Below are 22,616 nucleotides of genomic sequence, written 5' to 3' on the forward strand. Positions count from 1 at the left end.
ATGGAACTATGACTCATTCATGTTTCATAATTGCTGGGAGACATATCAAAGGTAACTTGTTAATGCGGTCCTCATTAAATAAAGTCTGCAACGACTCATCTCGTAAGGTCAGTAAGTCTTAATAAAGTCTGTAATGGCTTACTTAAGAATACAAACAGATTCAAAGCTATCCCGGCAGAATGCCATTCTCCTGTGACTTCCGTTCCAACCGTCCATTGCGGGACAGACACCATGTGCACGCTTCAGGCTGCCCACAACCCCTGGAGCCCCTGGGCTTCTGACTTGCCTCCGGGCATTCATGGCACAGGGGTGCTTCTGAATTTAAAAACAACCACCACAAGACGCCAACGGCCAGAGGGCAGGCACAAGATGCATCATCAGTCTGAGGACCACTCAGCAACCGAGGATGAAAGGGACCCCTACCCCCCAGGAGAAAGACGACCAGGCAGGCCAGCAGCCCCTGCCCCTCACAGAGCTGTCCTGGGTTAAAAAGCAGCTGTTAACCTGGCGTGAGGCTGCAGGAAGGTGTGTGGCCAACCTTCCAGTATCTTCCGCTTCTCTCTCCATGACAATTGCAGGAAAAACTTCCCAGTAACGGGACTCACTAAGTCAGGTTGGCCCCCCAAGTGTGGGACCACACCCCACCCCCGAGGGGCAGACAACAGCTCTGATATTCTAGGAAGACATCACTTTGCCTAGGGCAGGATTCTCTTCCATTAGTCACCTGCAGGGAACTCGCTGCTGGCGCCACAGCACAGGAGGGACCAGAGGATGTTAACCGGGTGAACCTGGTCAAAGTCTGCAAGACCGCTTGGCTGCATCAATCTCTGCTTAAGTCACACTAACAGCTGTGGCCTCTGCTTGTCGGCCCAGGGCAGTGGGAGTCAAAGCCATAAGGGTCTGGAACCACACTGTACAGTCATTATCCCAAAAAGCCACACAACACTGCACAGCCTATGATTATGTAATAATTCCATGCAGAAATTGAAGGTCTTGTAGGGCCCAGACTAGAAGCAGGAGAGCCACAAGTGATGTGACAGACACAGCCTGAGGATGAAATAAAAACTTTCCACCCACAGCCTCACTCACGGACCAAAGCACAGCTCTGCCGGGAAAATGCCGGCGTCCGGGCACGAAACACCTAGACGGCACCGGCTTCGTACTGGGCGCGCGCTCACTGCTGGGGGAGACAAAGAGGGAAAACCGACAGTAACTAAAAGCGGCTCAAGGAGGGACAATAAGCCATTTACACGAATTCTTCAGGAACGTGGAGCTGGTTGTCATCCTCCATTCAAGTGTTCAGAACACTGACGCAGCACTCCACGACTGAACCTGCGGAGCCAAACTGAACTGACGGCAGGTGATCACAGGGCACCCTGCAACGAGCGTGCGGCTCACCAGGAACACCAGTACCTGAATGCACAAGCAAGCACGGAAGCACGCGTGCACACACAAATACTCCCAGTAAGCGGTGCCTCAAATCTGTGCAGTCCTCTAGAAACCAGTGCAGAAGGACCAGAAGCTCTTCACAGACCCACGGTCCCGCAGCTGTGACCGAAGTCCTCAGGCACCCTCTCCAAAGCACGTCTGTCCAGGGGACTGGAGGACCGGGAGGTGCACTTGGACAGAGGTGCCCGGAGGATTCCGCTACGAGCTCCATCTCCTCCCCACCTTCCACGGAGCACCTCAGTTACCAATGGAGAAAAAGAAGTCTGGACAGTTCTTGAAGAAATAAAATGCCAAGCTCCCTCCTAAAACTCCAGAATAGTGCTGTGGCTGAAGCCTGGCCAAAGTGATAAACTGGGGCTGCTCCAAGCTCTGAAGAGGCTGCAGCCCAAGGACCACTTGCTAACTGCTGCAGAGTGGCAAGGACCCCATCTGCAGCTGTCCGCCAACCCAGTCCCAGCCAGTGAGCCCCCGGCAGTTTCCGCTGGAGGACTGGCCTCCACACACCAGCCCTCGGGGCAGGCGGCACCGGCCACCGGCCAGGGCCTCTGCTCCCCCTCAACGATGTTCACCAGGGACATTCACAGTATGACCCTACTGCCATGTGGCTGTGGGCGCTGAGGGAAGACCCCACTGCAAAACCAGAAGTCTTTATTAAAAGGCCACATTCTGCAAGCGAGAAGCCACAGAGCAACTGAAGAGCTTTCATGAAAAACAGCTCTTTAGAAAATCAGAGACGTACCATTATTTTCCCCCAATTAATAGGCCCTGAAATGCATATCCCTTAGTAAAGGACAGCCTCTCTCAACTCCACTTCACCCCGAAGTACAGCCAGAGACGTCCTAAGGACACAAAAACACCAGTGCGAGGGGCAGCGAGGGGGACTTCGTGCTCAGCCCCACAAGGCTTCGGCCAGCAAGCACCCTCTGCTGCAAGCACCCTCTGCTACAAACACGCGAGAGAAGCAGAAGCGCTCTCCAGCAGCCTCGCCTGACCCAGGGGCTCGGTGCAATGCAGGAGATGCGCGGGGGAGGCAGCTCTGGTTTGCTTACGTTTCTACTCATTCAGATTCTAACAAGGCCCTCCTACTGCTCCAGTGCTCCTGCTTCTCTGGCTTCTCCTGCAGAAGGAGAACCAGTCTGGTTGCATTTCCACAGCAGCCCCTCTTCAGCAAACACATGGGAACAAGCTGGTCCTCCGCAACATTTCTTTTTCCATTATTCAGGGCAACAGGCTGTGACCACGTGGATGGAGGAAGGGCACCAGATTGATCCCGAGAATGGATTCAAAGCTTTTTTTTTTTTTTTAAGATTTTTATTTATTCACAGACAGAGAGAGATCACAAGTAGGCAGAGAGAGAGAAGGGGGGGAGCAGGCTCCCCGCTGAGCAGAGAGCCCCACTCGGGACTTGATCCCAGGACCCTGAGATCATGACCTGAGCTGAAGGCAGAGGCCTAACCCACTGAGCCACCCAGGTGCCCCTGGATCCAAAGCTTTTAAATGGGTATTTCTGCTCAGCAATCCTGCCAGGGTCACCAATATCCCTAGAAAGAACTCACCAAATAAGCGAAGGGCTCAGGGAGGCGATCCCTGTCACTATGGCTTCCTGCCAAGCTTATCCGGGATCCAGACATTTAACTGCAAGATTCAAGTTAATTAAAACAAACAAACAACCTGGTAACTGAAGCAGGCAAGGGTCTGCAACCATGTAACCGATCTGATATCTATTTACTTTCCACTGTCATTAGATCTCTCTCTCGGAATCCTGAAAATAAACAATTCCTCTGCTCTCAGCCTACAGCAGGAATGATACCTCTGACGGGATCTGATCTGTGCTGCTTAATAGCTGTTTAATCACCAGGGCTGACTCATCAAGTAAAAGGCTTTGTCTGTCCAATTTACAATTGCAGCTTATCTAATAAGTCCCTCAGATACTTTAAAACATTCTAGCAACAAAGTGAGACACAGGTAGCCTGGCTTTGTGCTCCCCCAAATTGGCCTACTGGGTGTCCAGATCGCTGAGATGGCTTTGGGGGAGAGGCTGAAGAGCCAAGGCCACCCAGACGCTGACGCTCCAGGCCCGCCTAGTCCCCTCTACCTCGGGGTTCCTCCTGCTTCCCCGCCCCATCCTGTTCTCTGCTTCCAGGGGTGGGGCCCAGGGAGCACCCTGAGGGTAGGATGAGGCCAATGGGAGAATCACTGCCCACACTCCCTACTTCCCAGGCCCAGAATGATGGCTCAGATGTTTCACCCACCCTGGGAACAAAGGAAAAAGCACACACACACTTCTTGTTCATTCATTTAAATGTGCAAAGTCCTTAGGAGAGCAAAACCTTGCATTATATTTCCCTTTAGTTTTGGGGTATTTCTGCACACAACAACTGATCAAACCTGATCAAAGTTTCTGAGGCCATGCATCGCTCCCTTAATAAAAGGACCACAGGGTGCCTGGGTGGCTCAGTGGGTTAAGCCTCTGCCTTCAGCTCAGGTCATGATCTCAGGGTCCTGGGATCGAGTCCCACATCGGGCTCTCTGCTCAGCAGGGAGCCTGCTTCCTTCTCTCTCTGCCTGCCTCTCTGCCTACTTGTGATCTCTCTCCGTCAAATAAATAAATAAATCTTTAAAAAAATAAATAAATAAAAATTTAAAAATAAAAGGGCCACAAATATGCATGCACGTTTGCAGGATACTTTTTTTTTTTTTTTTTGAAAAAGTATTTTAAGAAATGGGGCGCCTGGGTAACACAGTTGGTTTAGGGTCAAGCTCTTGATTTCAGCTCAGGTCATGATCTCAGGGTCCTGAGACTGAGCCCTGAGTTGGGCTGGGCTCAGTGTGACATCTACTTGAGATTCTCTTTCTCCGTCTTCCTCTGGCCCTCCCACTCGTGCACTCACTGTCTTGCTCCCTCCCTCTGAAGTAAAACATATTTTAAGAAAATAACTAGTAAATTCAAAGGAACCTACTGCACAGGTAGGTTCTAGGAAATAACCCAAACATATTTTCCAAGCTTTAGAGTGTCAATTAAAAAATGCCAAACCAAAAAAATTACGCTAAATAAATAAGTCCAAGAATAAAATATATTCACTTAACAAGTGCCAGAGAACCCTTATTTTGAATTTTTAAAGGAGAGGCCCTGAGTCCATGTCTCCAGTATAAACTATTGGAACAAGAGTCACCACCACCCTGGGGACTGGGATAATAAAGTCAGTTGCCTCAGGTAGAAAAACAGAAGCGCAGAAACCGGATATTACTGAACACGATGTTTCAATACCTTCGGACAGTGATTTCCTCAAGAGTCAGTCTGTCTAGGGAGTACTAACCATCTATGAATCCCCTACGTAAATACTATTAGCCATTAATTACAACCAATGAATAGAAACACAGTTTAGTACAACACACACTTCCGAGAAGGTACTATTCTAAGGTAACAAGGACCAGCAGCCAATAACTAGAACTAGAACAATAACTAGAACAATAACTAGAACACAGACCTGAAGGTCCACGGTCATTGCAAAGACAAAAAAGTCTTCCAAATGTGGACACTTCAATCAAGAGTAATTGGAGGGACGCCTGGGTGGCTCAGTGGGTTAAGCCTCTGCCTTTGGCTCAGGTCATGATCCCAGGGTCCTGGGATCGAGCCCGGCATCAGGCTCTCTGCTCAGCGGGGAGCCTGCTTATTCCTCTCTCTCTGCCTGCCTCTCTGCCCACTTGTGATTTCTGTCTGTCAAATAAATAAATAAAATCTAAAAAAAAAAAAAAGAGTAATTGGAAACTCCATATTACTTAAAAGAACTGTACGGTTTCCAGGGCACCTATGTGGCTCAGTTGGTTAAGAGCGCAACACTTGATTTCAGCCCAGGTCATGATCTCAAGGTGTGAGATCAAGGTCCGTGTCAGGCCCGTTCCATGATTTTTCTTTCTCCCTCTCCTTCTGTCCCTCCCCCCAGCTCTCTAAATAAATAAAAGCTTAAAAAAAAAGAGAGAGAGAATGGTAAGGTTTCCTACTTTAATTGTTCTTTTTGAATGTTTAAAAAAAAAAAACTTCATTTATTAAACTTAGAATGAGTAAGAAACAATATTAAAAACAAAACCCAGATTGAAGGCACCTGGGTGGCTCAGTCTGTTGCGTCTGACTCTTGGTTTCAGCTCATGTCGTGACCCCAGGGTCCTGGGATGGAGCCCTGCTGGACACAGAACTATCTTGAAGGTCTCTCCCTCTGCCCCTCCCCTCAATATAAAGAAACAAACAAGTCTTTAAAAAAGGGGAGGGGGGGGACAAAACCCAGATCAATGAGCATTAAGTGTCCCACAGTAATAAAAATAATAAAATCATTTACACTTAGTGTGTGCACCATGCTAATCCCCACATGTCCCACAGTGCCGGTAGCTCTATTTCCATTTTATAAAGGAGGAAACCAAGGTACTATGGGTTAAGGGACTTGCCCAGCATCTCACAGCCAGTAAGTGAGTCACACATAAGCAGTTGGCCCCCAAAGTTCACAGTGGCTCTTGGCCACCATACCATTCTGTCACAACGCTTAGTTATTTACACCCACAGAACAGCCACAGAAACACTGCAGAAGACAATCTTCGACTACCCTTCTCCTTGAGAGTAAAAAGCTTTGGTGCAGATATGAAGTAATTTACTATACTTAAGAAATTTTTAAATTCTGTTTAGGCTAACTTTTACCTAGATTGGTGAGTTTTTTCAACACATCAAATGACAAAAGCAAAGATGTACCCTGTACCATTCCAAAAATTCAATTCCATACAAATAAAGAAGATGTTTTATTCATTTTTTAGAAGATTTATCTAAGGAGAGAGAGCAAGCAAGCAGGGGGAGGGTCAGAGGGAGAGAGAGGATTCTCTGCAGAGCACAGCCCCCTCTGACTCAGGGCTGAATCCCAGGACTGAGACCCTGACCTGAGCCGAAACCAAGAGTCGGACGCTTAACTGACTGAGCCACACAGGTGCCCTGCTTTGTTCAAATTTTAAAGGGAAAAAAAATCCTTTAACATTCATAGTCTGTGATTTGGCCTGAAGGACCAAAGGGTCAAAGCTGCTCATTCACAAATGTCATAAGTGACATATTACTAGACATCACAGACACCAGGGACATCCAACTAACTGCACGTCACTGTCTGTGGGTGACCCGCGGTGGTGTTTCCAACAATTCCCAGGAAAGGGGAAAGTTAACCATGTGGTAAGTACTTTACAAAACTAAATTTATCCAATGTTTGAATTCTAATTATGTCCTTCCTTCTGTTGTTAAGAGGTTTACTTTATTAAATGAAGTATCATGATACGTGGTGTTTTTGTTTTAGTGTGCTTGCCTGGCACATTTAAAGTAAGCTAGAAACACTGTTTATCCAAATTTTTATTTCTGCTGAGTTTAAAAAAAAAAATTTTTTTTTTAAGTGAGCTCTATGCCCAGCATGAGGCTTGATATACCCAGTATCAAGAGTCCTATGCTCTACCAAATGAGCTAGCCAGGCACTTTCGTTTCTGTTCATTTTTAAAAAACTTGGTCTCGAGTCTGGGAACCAATGAGCAAGGACAGCTACAAGTCACTCTTGGAAAAAGCTAGTTAAATAATAACCTGGCTAGAGAACTTTAAAAAAAAAAAAAAAGAGAGAGAGAGAGAGAGTCCCTTAGGAGTACAGTAGACCAGCAATTTTGGAAAATTATTTCCACTGCATAACTCAGCGTCAAAGCGCAGACTAAGCTGTCATCCTCAACAGAGGAATATTATTCTATCAAAGCCAGCAATACTTCAAGGCTTCAAAAATACTTAGTTATGTTGCCATGCTAATGTTACCTATTTGTGCTGTAACTCTAGACCCAAAAAAGCAGATGTGTCAAACTGGAGAGGGTTGCTCAAATTTAACACCATTATCTTGATAGCTTTCCGGACCACACTGCTCCCTACTTACTCAAAACATTACCCTTGAAACAGTAATTTTAAGGATCTTGCTCAATGTAATAATGTAACTATTCCCTGTTACAATTTGTAGAGTGGATTCTAAACTTTAATTAACTCTATAAGTAGAAGAAGTTAAAGATAGAGAACAAAAGGACAAAACAAAACAAAAAGCCCTAACAGTGTATTATCCAATTTTGAAAAAGGGCAATCACAATTACAGGTTCAGCCTATAAATCTTACCCATTCTGTGTAGCTGGAGAAATAGATAGGTGGGCACACAAAGCATCAATTCTGAAGGCGTGCTTTATGAAGCCACGGGCTGTAAGGCTGTTACGAGGTTTATTAATCTGCTTGACAAACCGTATGTGGGTTGACTGTTTGTGGCCTTCCAGAATTGGGGATAAAACTACTTGTTACTGGTAATGCAGTATCTCTGCATGTCACCATTGTCTGCCCCTTCTGGTTTTCCTCTGTGGCTCCCAGTTGGAGATACTGGAGTATTTGTGGTCTTTGGTGGTAGATGTCCAAGCTAGGGAGTGTCTCCTCCAGACGACACAAAGGGCTAACAGCAAAAAGTAAAGCTTCCCTTTCCTCAAAGGCTTCCTTCCTGTTCCCTGTCTTCTTAAAAAAAAAAAGAAAGAAAGAAAGAAAAAGACTGCAAACTTCTTTCCCCAAGGGAACAGCACACAGACGCTTTCCTCACCACGGCTTCTCACAGCAGTGACACTCATCACACCTAGAGACCAGACACTGAAGGGGCCGCCCAGAATCAGTAACTATTCTGCTTTGGAAAGAAACACTAAGAGAGCACAAACTGGAAGGGAAATACACACACACACACACACACACACACACACTCTCTCTCTCTCTCTCTCTCTCTCTCTAACCTGATCTGGTCTCACAATGGAAGATAGGAAATACTGAGATCAACCACAGTTTGGTAGGGCTGTCACCAAACCCCCAGAAACAAAACAAGCTGCCCAAGGGCACTTGAAGGAAACGGCTCTGGAAAGGTCACTTCTCCACCCCCATACGTGCATGCTTGTTGCATAAAACAGCTGCAAGACTGCAGGAACAGCTTAAAAACCACTGCTTCCCCCAGAAAAGCACAACCGTGCAAGAGGAAAACTAATGGACGGGTCCAAATCAGGTGATTTACAAGCCGGTGGCTGCACACAAAAGCGGCGGCCCCCGGCAGGCAGGAGGCTCGCAGAAGGTCTGTGAGGGACCCGCTGGCGAGAAGACCGCAGAGAGCTGGAGCGCAGGGCTGTCTCCTTTCACTCGACACCTTCGGCTCTTGCATCAGCTGCAGCGGGCAAACAGAGCCTGCAAGATCAGTGGCCCCGTCCTCCCTTGTGCTCCTGACACTCAGAAGTAAGTTACAGTGCCACCCGTTTCAGCTCCCATTAATGTTACCCCGATTACTCTGCTGGACTCAACTCTACACATTAGTACAGATGGGATACATTTGAATTTAAGGCCTTCAAAAACGTGACAGATTACCTGGGCTAGCCCTCAGTTTTATACACACACAGCATCAGATGGAAAAGGACTGCCAAGTAGCTCAAGGATTACAGCGCAAGTGAGGGGCAGAAGCAGCAGCACCCCACCTTCCAGTCCGTCCTGCCATGCGGACCCTCCACATACACGGGGTCCCCAGGCTCTGGGGCCGTCCAGGAGCTGAAGCTGGGAGGGCTGCGCCCCCCCCCCCTCGGCAGGGCCCGCAGCCGGGAAGGGCAGTCCATAGGCCCAAGAAGTCAGTATCCAGGCAAAGGACAGGCAAGAGGCAAGGTACTCTGCATCTAGATCATTTAGGTAATTCCTTCTCCTGCTGCTGCAAACCAAGTAAAAATAAATCAGGAGAGGCATTTTTATTAAACACACCTGGCGAGGGAGCAGGAAGCTTTTTTTCTTTCTTTCTTAATGGGAAAGAATTTATTTAGCTTTCGAGGCTTCACGTTCAAAGTAATACACACCCCCGGCACAGGAAGGCCCTATGAAAGTTCCATCCGTTACCTTAATAAGGTAAATATTTAGGCTGATTTTATGAGGCTTTCCTACATTAATTTGCAGAAAGTTAATGGTTATGAGTACATGATCACAATCAAAACAGCAAAACAGACCAAAGGACAAGGTGTGACCCTGAACTTCAACACTTGGTTCATTAATAAATTGGACCTGTGATTCTCAACCTTGGCTACACATGAGAATCCATTGCCAACTGTGTTGAGTCAACCACCGCGGACGTTCAACCCGGTCAAGCCTTCAGATGTCTACACCCTCAGACTTCTGGTCTTCAAAGAGGAGGACCCAGACTGTGGAAGAGAAGTCATACCTACTTTGCTCTGTCTGAATTTCTGACCCACAGAATCTATGAACATAAGGAAATGGCTGTTTTAGACCACCAAGTTTTGGGGCAATTTGCGGAATCATAACTGGGACATCTGAAGAGCATTCAAAAATCCCAATGTCTAAGGTGTACACAACCCAATTCAGCCAGAAGCTCTGAGGGTAGGACCCAGGCATCGATGTTGAAAGCACCTAGGTGATTCTAATGTGTGATCATGTCTTGACCTCTGTCAGCCAACACAGCGGCCACCTGCCCCATGTAGCTGTTTAAATTTAAATTAATGAAACTTGAGTAAAATTTAAAATTCAGTTCTTTGGTTGCACTAGCCTCATATCAAGAGCTCAATAATCATACACGGCTGGTGGTTACCATATTGGATGCAGATACACAGAACAATTCCATCATTCCAGAAAGTTCTATTGGACAGCACTAGTCTAAACCAGTAATTGTTGAAGTTTGGTCCTGAGTTAACAGCATCAGCATCAGGAATCTGTTAGAAATGCAAATTCTCAAAGCACATCCCAAATCTCTTGGATCAGAACCTTTTGGGGTGGGGCTCTCCAAAACTCTGATACACACTCAAGGGTGAGAACTCTTGGTCTTGTTACGGCCCATACAAAATCATTTTCCTCATCACCCATCTCATACTTAAATATGCAAATTATCAACTTTTAATTCCATTATAATGTAAGAAGATAGTTCATGTTTGCATACAATTTCAAAGGTGAATTTTTGTGTTAGCAGGCATGTTTGAGAAGAAATGTCTTTCAGTTAGCAAAGGACTCTAAAAAGTTTCATGAAGATGCTCTCAGCTATGTATAATTATTAAGAGAAGCAATCTTATGGTCCAAAAATATTTAAAGGGCTAAAAATTATGAAACTCAACAGACTATTCAATTATTAAAATTATAATTGTTAAAATGATATAGCAAAACAAAATATAAATGGGAGAAAAGCAAAACACAAAATTGTAACTGCAAATTTGTGTATTACTTGGACAAGGACAAAATGAGGGTAGAGGAAAAAGAACTGTTTAGGCTTGGCCAGATAGTGACCCCACCCCGTTTTCTTTCCGCCTTCTATCTGATAAAGATACCCATGAAAAAACACTTTAGAATATCTAAGGAAGCAATTTTTTTAAAGATGCAAATGTGCTTTGATGTGAAAAGTCCATTGCAAGAACAATCTGGTCAGACAGTTCTATTACTGTTTTAAAAACCAACAAACAAATAAATGTGCAAGAAAAAAAAAAAAACTATTCTACTACTTTATCAGTGATTCACTGAATCGTCCATCTCAGAGAAAAAGGAAATCCAGACAGGACTCAAGTCAATAATGAGGCTTAGATGGGCTGCCCTGAGTGTCTGCAAGGGTTTCTTCTACCTTTCCTTTTATCCTTAGAGCCTACAATCCAATATCAGAATTATGTGTTTTTACAAATAAAATTTTTAGAGATGTGAAAACTTGACTTTTTTGTTTTGTTTCCACTAATTGTTGGGTGATAAAATGCCAAATAAACTAATTTCCAAGGAGGAACTTCTCACATTTTTTCTTACACTTGTAAGTCTAAAGTCCCAGAAACATTTTGTATAGTGACTTTCTTTGAAAAGATAGCCCCTGGGGTGCCTGGGTGCCTCAATCAGTTGAGTGACTGACTCTTCATTTTGGCTCAGGTCATGATCTCAGGGTACTGGTATCGAGCCCCTTGTCCGGCTCCCTGTTCAGCAGGGAGTCTGCTTGAAGATTATCTCTCCCTCTCTTTCTGCCTCTCCCCCTGCTCACAAGCACGTGTGCACACCCCCACCAAAATAAATAAATCAATCTCAAAAAAAAAAAAAAAGAGATACCTCCTGAATCCCACAAAAATTAATTCTTGGTTGTTTTAACACATGTTTTCATATAAATTTTAGCCTTACTTCCTTCACTGACAGCTCTGTTTTTAAGTAAACTGAATTTCTTATGTGGTCAAGGAACAATGCAATCTTTCTGGGTGTTTCTGTGTTGGTTTCTCTGCTGTTCTGTTTCCTATGCTGGTAATGTTCTCCAAACTCCTTTAAATTCTAAATACATAAACACCTTCTCTACCATAGCTCCAGGGAAGATCTGAGAAAGAGTGAGTGTGGCTGAATGACTCTAAGAAACCCTGATGTCTTCAAGCAGCCTGCTACTTGGAGAAACGCATTCCTGGAATATCCTTAAAAATATGAGTGCACAGCAGGTGTGATTTTGTTAAAAAATTAGACACAATCCAAGTTATCCACTTATCTCTAACTAGATTTTTGCCAGAAGCTACCAAGTTAACTAGTGGGGTGATAAACTGTCCAGTTTCAGATCATGCAGGAAAAATTTCCCAGCCCAACAAGCATACATATTTTTAAGTTAAAAGTAACTAAAAAAAAAAAATCAACTAGAATTTAGTGATGCAAAACTAGGATTTTTCTACTTTTTACAGCTTTTTGTACTAATTATAGCTAATTACCTTTATGAATGCTGGTAATTATGCATTGTCTAGGGCAGCTACTACCTTCAATTATAGCATTTACATATGCTCTTATGGAAAAGGAAATCATTATTTTTATTTCCATTGTTGGAAGTTAACAGAAGAGATTACACAAAAGGTTAATTTTTTTTTTTTTTTTTTTTTTTTGGCACTGAAGAGAACTTACAAAATGCTTCCTGTATGTGTTGGGCATTCTTGAATCTAGGCACTGAGATTACAAAGATGAGTCATATATTGTCCTTGCCCTGGAGAAACGAGAGTCTAGCTGCATTCAGCTACATCTGAGCAATGTCCTTAGCAAAGAAGACAGAGATCAAGCTATCTTTACTTTAAACTAGCTTCTATAAAACTACTTCATATTTTAACAAACAAAACAACACATTTAAAAAAGGAGACCATAAACAGAAAACTATCATTAATGTCCTCAGAAAAGGACAGAAAATACCATAACCAAGAAACAAAAATAGGATACTATTTTAAAAAAAAGGCAGAGACATAAATAAACAAATAAATAGATAGATAAAAGCTCTTGGAAATTAAAAATTGGTAGGGTAAAAGAAAAATTAAACATAACAGCTGGGAGATAATAGAGGGGCTCTTCCAGAAGGTAGAACAAAAAGATGACAAGGACACAAGGCATGCAGGACATAAATTTCCAAATCAAAAAGGTCTATCCTGATTTCTCAAAAATGGGGAAGAAGGCAGGGTGGGGGATTAGGAAGTAGGGAAGGAAAAAATAAAACAAGATGGGAACAGAGGGAGACAAACCATAAGAGGCTCCAAATCTCGGGGGATGGGAGCTAGAGAGAGTGTGGTTGGGTTACGGACATTGGGGAAGGTATGTGCTATGGTGAGTGCTGTGAAATGTGTAAGCCTAATGATTCACAGACCTGTATCCCTGGGGCAAACAATACATTATATGTCAATAAAAATAATAATTTATAAAAAGGGAAAAAAATTGGGGAAGAATATTCTCTAGGATTCCAGAAAATGAAAATCTATGTCACATCTAAAAGATTAGAAACCCAAACAGTGGGGCACACGGGTGGCTTAGTCAGTTAAGTGTCTGCCTTCGGCTCAGGTCATGATTGCAATATCCTGGGATCAAGCCTGCATCAGGTTCCCTGCTCGGCAGAGAGCCTGCTTCCCCCTCTCCCTCTACCACTACCTCCTACTTATGTTCTCTCTGTCTTCGCATGTGTCAAATAAATAAATAAATAAATAATATCTTTTTAAATTTTTTTTTAAATAAAGAAATCCAAATAGCTTTGGGCTTTTCACCAGAAGCCCAGGAAAGTAAAAGACAACAGAGCAACTATACGTCTTTAAAATGGAATTTGATACCCACCTAAACTATCAATGAGGTGAGGGAGGAGAATAGATACTTCCATGGTTTCAAAAAGCTTTTATCTTCCAAACACCCTCTCTTAAAGGAAGTTACTGAACAATATGCTCTACACAAAATTGAGGCAGTAGGGCGCCTGGGTGGCTCAGTGGATTAAGCCGCTGCCTTCGGCTCAGGTCATGATCTCAGTGTCCTGGGATCGAGCCCCGCATCGGGCTCTCTGCTCAGCAGGGAGCCTGCTTCCCCCTCTGTCTCTGCCTGCCTCTCTGCCTACTTGTGATCTCTCTCTCTCTATCAAATAAAATAAAAATAAAATCTTAAAAAAAAAAAAATTGAGGCAGTAAACCAAGAAAGAAAAAGGAGACAGAAAAACAAGAGATTCCACACAGAAGAGAGGTAGCGGGAATCCGCAGAATGATGTGACAGACAACCCCGGCACGACAGCTTTGTCAGGCACTGAAGACGACCAGCTCATACAGGAGCAGGCTGGAAGGCTTAAGGAGAAATGTCTCCAAGAAGATGAAATCAAGAGAAGTATTTGGTATGTCTTGAAAGGAGATTTAGGCAAGGAGCAGACAATGTAAATGTTAAATTAAGGATAAGAAAATAGAAAAAGGGGGTGCCTGGGTGGCTCAGTGGTTTAAGCCTCTGCCTTCAGCTCAGGTCATGATCTCAGGGTCCTGGGATCAGGCCCCACATCGGGCTCTCTGTTCAGCAGGGGAGCCTGCTTCCCCCTCTCTCTCTGCCTGCCTCTCTGCCTACTTGTGATCTCCCTCTATCAAATAAATAAATAAAAATCTTAAAAAAAAAAAAGAAAATAGAAAAAGAAGCAAATTAAAAGAAAAAGTCAAAAGTAAAAACAATTGTTAACTCCAGGAAAAACAAAAAATTTTGTATGACAGGAAGAGAAACCATAGAAGAGCCCATGGCTCAACTGTATATAGTTGATGATATTATATAATCATATAAATAAACACTAAAAATGGATAAAATCAAAATTGTTATATAAGTATATTGGGGAAATAGGGGATGGGAAGAATTTGGGGGTACGGTGCAAATAAGGCATAGAAAGAGAACATAAAACAAATAAAAAATTAGCACTACCAGCATGTTATTCAGAAATATGGAGGGAGGGGTGCCTGGGTGTCTCAGTGGGTTAAGCCTGTCTTCAGCTCAGGTCATGATCTCAGGGTCCTGGGATCGAGCCCCACATCAGGCTCTCTCTCTAGGAGCATGTGCCCCCTCCTCTCTCTCTCTGCCTGCCTCTCTGCCTACTTATAATCTGTCAAATAAATAAAATCTAAAAAAGAAAGAAAGAAAGAAACAAAGAAATATGGAGGGAAATACCAAAAGAATGAGCTCAAATTGCTATATGTGGCTGATTCTGTGAAAGAAATGAAAAAGAGGATTCCTTCTTTTTTATCACAGATTTTATAAATTATAAAACTACTTTACAGGGACACCTGGGTGGCTCAGTGGGTTAAGCCTCTGCCTTCGGCTCGGGTCATGATCCCAGGGTCCTGGGATCGAGCCCTGCATCGGGCTCTCTGCTCTGCAGGGAGCCTGCTCGCCCCCCCCCCCTTTCTGCCTGCCTCTCTGCCTACTAGTGATCTGTTTGTCAAATAAATAAATAAAATCTTTAAAAAAAAAAACTACTTTACACTTTAAATTATGTACACTAGGGGCACCTGGCAGGCTCAGTCAGAAGAGCATACAACTCTTGATCTTGGGGTCATGAGTTCAAACCCCCTTATTTTAAGTAATCAGAAAAGATTACTTAAAATTGAAAAATTTCAATAAATAAAGTACATTGATTTTTATACACACACACACATACACACATACACACACACATATATATATTCAGGACCCAATCTCTTGCCCACTAAACTTCTGTTTTTCAAATTATAAAATTATAACACATTCCTGGGTTGTGATATTAATTCAGTAAGTCAACCATCACTTCTAAAATGAATTAAAACAGAGGGATAGGAAATAACAGATACACTGCATATAGTAAATTTTTTCATGAACCTCCATTCATGTGTACACGCACACACACAGAGTCCATGATGTTAAATATATTTTTAACCATGGACTATGAACAAAATAATTTTTTTAAAGATTTGTATTTATTTATTTGACAGAGAGAGAGATCACAAGTAGGCAGAGAGGCAGGCAGAGAAAGTGGGGGAAGCAGGCTCCCTGCTGAGCAATGAGCCCAGTGTGGGACTCGATCCTAGGACCCTGAGATTATAACCTGAGCCAAAGGCAGAGGCTTAACCCACTGAGCTACCCAGGCATCCCTGGAACAAAATAAAATTTAAAACACTAATCTACACTGCATTATAATTACTTTTAGTTTTGCTTTTAAAAGTAAGAGATTCCAATCTACCTTTATTTTAAAACAAAGGCATGGCAAATGTTGACAGCTAATGAAAATACTCCATTAAAATGCTCTTTAAAAATACCACTAATGTCATACATGAAGAATGATCACTCTTATGCTAATGAAATCTAAATGTTCTGCTTTCTTACTACTGACTATAATATCTGAGCTACAGAGAAGTATAACACAGAAAACAGAAGAAAATTCAAAGTCACCCAAACAATTTCATAATGTGGAATATTACTGATTCTTAGATGATCTATTTTTTTAAATTTCACATGACTTTCACTGCTTTCTAAATCTCTGGTCCTCAAAGATACTTGAGCAGAAGGAGCCGTCCTAGGTGCCTTTGGAACAGCAGGGGAAGCCAACTTGGGAAAAAAGTTACAACATACAATACATAAAAAGGGGCGCCTGGGTGGCTCAGTCGTTAAGCGTCTGCCTTTGGCTCAGGTTATGATCCCAGCGTCCTGGGATCCAGCCCTGCATCAGGCTCCCTGATCGGAGGGGAGCCTGCTCTCCCTCTCCAGCTCCCCCTGCTTGTGTTTCATCTCTAGCTGTCTCTGTCAAATAAATAAATTAAATTAAAAAAAAAAAAAAAAAAACAAGAAAATATACCTAGTTGAACAAGAGACATAGCTTTCTTCTGCGGACCTTCAAGGAAACATACACTTTACAAGCTACAATGTACATATTGCAGTGTGGAAAAATTGGGCAGGAAGCTAAGACTTTGATGCTCTTTTACTAAGAGCCTAAATTTACTCCATTTTCCTTTAACCTGGCTAAAGTATGTTGCTTTAAATACTTATCCAACAATTCACTTTACAAAAAATAAGAACAAACAAATTCCATTATATTCTCTTCATAATAAAACTTCACTTCCTAAAAGTTGTAACAATCAGATTCATAAGCCATCCATCTATATTTTTAAAACCACCAATACCACCCAAACCAGATATTAAAAAGAATGAATATGAATATATGGGTATTTAAAGACAGAAAAGGTATTTGTTGAAATACACAAACAATATATTCACGTGCAAGTAGGTATGTTTGTGTCTGAAAATATACATTGTTTTTGATGAGATGAGGGGATGGGAAGAATAGGGGCAAAAGAAGACTTTAAAGGGGCGTCTGGGTGGCTCAGTGGGTTAAGCCTCTGCCTTCGGCTCAGGTCATGATCCCAGGGTCCTGAGATCGAGCCCCACATAGAGTCTGCTTCCTCCTCTCTCTCTGCCTGCCTCTCTCTGTCAAATAAATGAATAAAATCTTTAAAAAAGAAGAAGAAGAAGAAGATGACGACTTTAAACTATGTATCTGTTCATACTGTGTTTTTTTTAATTTGGGAAATCAAGGATTCTCACACACTTCTCCCCTCCTGAATTGCCTTATTTCTGCATCCTGTTCCATGCACTTCCATGCCCCTGCTCAGGACCCTGTTCACACCAGAGAACGTACTCGGTGCAGACACCTGTTGAGCGCCTGCTGTATGCCAGCTGTTAGTGAGGGTGTGACACAGGGTAAGTAAGTGCCTTCAGGGAGCTTGCAACCTCAGAAGGAGACAGAAGAGGAAACAGGTCATTTCCAATAATAGGGTACATACAATGGCAAAAGTATAATCCACATAATCTACCACATTGTATTTTAACTATTTTTCCTTCTCTCTTCCCACGTCTCTCGAAGTCACGGACCTCTGATACAGGCATTAGGCCCATACTCATCTTTGGATCCTCTGCGAAAAGAAAGGATCCCATATGATGTAAACTTCATAAATATCTCCTGAATAGTAAATGCAACAATATTTTAGGAAACATGTTCATAATCCAAATGACCAACAGATACATGAAAAAGTGCTCCACATCACTTGGCATCAGGGAAATACAAATCAAAACCAGAGTGAGATACCACCTCACACCAGTCAGAATGGCTAAAATTAACAAGTCGGGAAACGACAGGTGTTGGCGAAGATGTGGAGAAAGGGGAACCCTCCTACACTGTTGGTGGGAATGCAAGCTGGTGCAGCCACTCTGGAAAACAGTATGGAGGTTCCTCAGAAAGTTGCAAATAGAGCTACCCTACGACCCAGCAATCACACTACTGGGATTTACCCTAAAGATACAAACGTAGTGATCCAAAGGGGCACATGCACCCGAATGTTTACGGCAGCAATGTCCACAATAGTCAAACTATGGAAAGAACTTAGATATCCATCAACAGATGAATGGATAAAGAAGATGTGATACACACACACACACACACACACGGGAATATTATGCAGCCATCCAAAAAAAAAAAAAAAAAACCCAAATCTTGCCATCTGCAATGATGTGGATGGGACTAGAGGGTATTATGCTAAGCAAAATAACTCAATCAGAGAAAGACAATTTTCATATGCTCTCTCTGATATAAGGAATTTGAGAGGCAGGGCGGGAGATTGTGGGGGTTAGGGAGGGAAAAAATGAAACAAGATGGGATTGGAAGGGAGACAAATGATAAGAGACTCCTAATGTCATGAAACAAATTGAAGGTGGCTACGGTGTTAGCGATAGGGTGGCTGGGTGATGGACATTGGGGAGGGTATTGTGCTATGGTGAGTGCTGTGAATTATGTAAGACTGATGATTCACAGACCTGTACACCTGGAGCAAATAATACATTGTATGTTAATAAAAAAAATAAATAAATAAAATTAAAGTAGTTGATCTTAGGGGAAAAAAAACAACAACAAAAAGAAACATGTTCATATCTATCTTAATGTTTCAAAACAGTGAACAATAAATATGTCCAACTATTAACCTGGACCTCTGTAGTGTAGTATAATCTTAGAATTTCAGAATAAGTATCTTTAACCTCAGAAGCCCTATGATCTTTCGGTCCTTAACATGTAGTCTTGGCTTTTATTCCATAAAGGGGGGAAATCATGAAAGCTAAGCCTATCCGTTTCTTTTTCTGGAAATCAAAGGATCCTTGCTTGTTTTTACTAGCAGGACTGCAAACTTTCACCCACTAAATTAAAATTTCTATTCATAGTTAATATATTAGTAATTTCTTGCAATTTTCAGGAAAATAAGAATCGTCACCTTGACACAGGTTTGCCAGTATTATTTTAAGACTTCCTATAGTTCAAGCCTTGAACTAATAGGTAAGAAAAATAATATTCTCACCTTTCCCTGAGCTCTAGCCCAAAATAAATGACAGAAATGAATTGCAAACATAACATGAAGCATTGTTGTAATTAATCCACCCAGAGCCCAAGGGAGGAATCATTTCTATTTTTAAATACACTGTTGCTTTAAGGGAAAACCAGTGGAGAAATATGAAACCAAGCTACATAATGAAAATCAAAATGCACTGGTGTCTCCATCCTTGCAAAGACAGTAATCCTAACCTACAAGCTGCACCGCTGGAGAGACTGCACTCGAGTTTTCTGTAAACTGAGTGACCAGTACCCAGGCAGAATCCCACAAAAAGGGTCCATCCACCAAAGAATCTGATCTGTCAGGGGGACAAAACAAGAGAACTCCTATGTTTCAATGCTATTCTTAACAGTTTCAGATAAGGGGCTATTCCAATAAGCCAGCAGATGGAAAATTCCCCAAGTCACCCTACAAATCTTTACTTAAAAGATCCCCATTCGTAATTGCAGTGGTGTCCCTAAAAATGATCAACTAATTATTAAGCATTTCTAACCACCTGTCTACAGTTATTTGTATCCGGGTTCCACAAAATTAAATGTTTCTCTCCACAAATTAGCTTCATCTCATTAAACGGTAACTAACCTTAGCACTCCCTATGGTTAAGAGTGACAAGGAGCGGGCGCCTGGGTGGCTCAGTGGGTTAAGCCGCTGCCTTCGGCTCAGGTCATGATCTCAGGGTCCTGGGATCGAGTCCCGCATCGGGCTCTCTGCTCAGCGGGGAGCCTGCTTCCTCCTCTCTCTCTCTCTCTCTCTCTGCCTGCCTCTCTGCCTACTTGTGATCTCTCTCTGTCAAATAAAAAATAAATAAATAAAAAATCTTTAAAAAAAAAAAAAAAAAAGAGTGACAAGGAGCAGGTGCTAAACCAGCAAGGAAAACAGAAGCGGCAGCTAGATTAACGGGAATATTCTACCTGTTTCCCAGACTGCTCTCAAGAACCTGACCCAGCAGAATTTGCAGAGAAAATAATAAAACTATACCCAGTTCCAGAAAAAAATGTTGATGATGTGAACATCTAATCCAATCCCTCAATACTGAAATTTACTCAATTCACTATCACCATGAAATATACAACTATACCACTACAAATGTATCTAAAACACTATAAATCTTTACAATGTATCTAAAGATATTATCCAAGGATACATCTATTACTGAAAACCATCTATTACTGAAAACCATGTAACCCATTTTAAGTATAACTTTAGCTATCTACTATCATCATGACTATCTGCTACAGGGAGCAGAATGTTTGCAAACTGAACAAAAATCTCCACCCTCAGCACAAAAAGCAAAGAACTCCCAATCTTACCTCCTGACAACGTCTTCCCCGAAATTTAGCAAAATTGTGACTGAACACCACATGATTATAGAATAGAGGCAGCTGCTTCCTTTAGCCATAAAATAACAAACCCTACTTCAGTGTCTATTCAGTGAAAAAATCTCCCAAGAGCAAAAATCACTAAATTGTACTCCATCAATCAACAGGTGACTTTTAGAAACACACTGGTACTCATGTCCCAGAGGAATTAATTCTGTCAGATTTCCCGGGTTTGTGGGTTTTTTTTTTTTTTTTCCTTTCTATTTTTACAAGCTACTGCATTGCTATACTGAATGAATTCCAACCGTTTTCTTCTCGGGGGGCTTACCAGAAAAATGCCAAATATTCAAATTATTTTAAGGCATTTTCCCATACTGCTGCGTGGAATAGAGCAGAATTAATAAGGATCCAAGAGTTACCACTTTTCAAATGCAAATATGTTGCCATCCAGTAAATGCAGCCTCTTTTTAAACATCCCCCCAGTGTCTACACAGCTCAGGGCACCACTTTTGTTTCCTTGAAAATCAAAATTCGCGCATTACATTCAGGCATTATCTCGACCCAGCACCAACAAAATAATAGATTTTAAATGGTCCACGCCTGAGCCTGCATCATACAATACTGTTCTGCTTTATTATGGGGAGGGTCCCCCTCTTCTCCATGCAAAGTCCCTAACAATTCCGCCAAATAAAACCAACTGTGCAGCGGTAGGGAAAAAAAAAAAAAAAACGAAGGGCACTGGGTTCCACTAAAACAAGGCCTTGGGATCGTCCCTCGCCCGCCTAAGGCCTCAGTTTTCTAATCTGTAAAATGTGGAACTAGTCGTCTCTAGGATCGCATCCGGCCCCCTCGCTCCGGGTGCCCCGAAGCCGGCCAGGGACGCGGCGGGCTGGTGCCGGCTCGGAAGCCGCTCGGGATGGGAGGGAGCCAGGAGGAGGGCAGCGGGAGGAGAGGAACTTGGACTTGCAACCGCCTCAGACGGGAGCGTGCGACAAACTTGAAGCCGTCCTCCTAACAATAGGGACGAGCACTCCCCTTCTCCGGGCTCACACTTGCAGGGGCTGCGGGCTGGGAGCCGCCCGCCCGCCCGCCCGCGCGGCGCCCGCTTTACCTTTCTCCCTGCTTGGTGTTGGAAGGAGGAGGGTGCAGGACCGTCTGGTTCCCTTCCATCTCCACCACGCACTTGGTGTTCAGCTCCAGTTCTGGAAGCAGAAGGGAAGAGGCCGCTGCCGAGCCGAGCATCCGCGCCGCCGCCCCCCACCCCCCCGGGCCCGGGGCTCCCCCCGGGGAGGCGGCCGAGCCGGGCGCGCCGGGGGCTCCGCGGCCACCGCGCCGCCCGCCCGCGCCCCGGCCCCGCCGCCCCCGCCGCGCTCTCGCCGCCCCCGCCCCGCGGCCCGCACTTTGCAAAGTTGCCCCCGCCCTCGGCCCGACCCCAGATGGAAAAAAAAAGAACGAGCGGAGAGCTCCTCACCTCGCCGGTTCATGGGCCGGACCCGGACGGCAACTTTTACCTTGGTATCCGACATGTTGGCGGCGCCCGCTCGGCCCGAGGCGGCCCCTCACGCGCCGCGCCGCCGCCGCCGCAGCCGCGCGCCCCCCGAGCGCGGCCGCCGCCGCTCCGCCGTGTGCTCCGCGAGGCAGCGCCGAGGCGCGCGGGCCATCCCGGGGGAGCGCGACGCGGGGCACGGCCGGGCCCGGGGAGGGGCGGGCGCGCGGGGCGGGGCGCGGCGAAGGCGGCGGCGGCGGCGGCGGCGGCGGGCGGGAGGAGGCCGCGCCGCCGGGCCCAGGCGCCGCTCTAGCCGCGCCGGCCGAGCCGAGCGCGCCGCGCCGCGGCCCCTCGCGCCCGCCCCGGGATGGCCCGCGCCGCCATCTTCCGCGCCCCGCCCCGCCGGGCCCCCGGGAGCGGGGAAGGTCGGCGCCCGGAGCGCGGCGGGGAGCCCGGGCGGGAACGGCGAGCGGCGCGGGGCCTGGGGCCGCGGGGGCCGGACGCCTGCGGGGGCCGGGGAGGGGGTGCCCGGGCCGAGGCCGCGGGGAGCCCGGGGGCGCCGCCTGGCACGGAGTCCCCCAGCGGGGCCGCTGTCACCCGCAGCCCCGGCGCCCTTGGGCGTGCCGGGCGGGCAGGCCTTCCCCACGGGACCGAACCGCCTG

General features: G+C 44.7%; 1 protein-coding gene across 4 annotated transcripts in view; it reads right to left on the reverse strand.

Annotated features, from left to right (window-relative positions):
• Positions 1-22,170, reverse strand: part of KIF13A (kinesin family member 13A) — a 202,885-nt gene extending 180,715 nt beyond the window's left edge. For all 4 annotated transcript variants that reach the window (XM_045085069.1, XM_045085067.1, XM_045085066.1 and 1 more), the window contains exons 1-2: positions 21,940-22,170; positions 21,580-21,670 (exon numbers count right to left, since the gene is read on the reverse strand). In XM_045085069.1, coding sequence (XP_044941004.1) covers positions 21,580-21,670; positions 21,940-21,994 — 146 coding nt within the window. In that variant the 5' untranslated portion in view covers positions 21,995-22,170. The remainder of the gene's footprint in view (positions 1-21,579; positions 21,671-21,939) is intronic.
• Positions 22,171-22,616: the final 446 nt, after the last annotated feature.

Source organism: Mustela putorius, unplaced genomic scaffold, assembly GCF_011764305.1.
Source record: "Mustela putorius furo isolate JIRA1106 unplaced genomic scaffold, ASM1176430v1.1 tig00000831_pilon_pilon_pilon, whole genome shotgun sequence".
Taxonomy (NCBI): domain Eukaryota; kingdom Metazoa; phylum Chordata; class Mammalia; order Carnivora; family Mustelidae; genus Mustela; species Mustela putorius.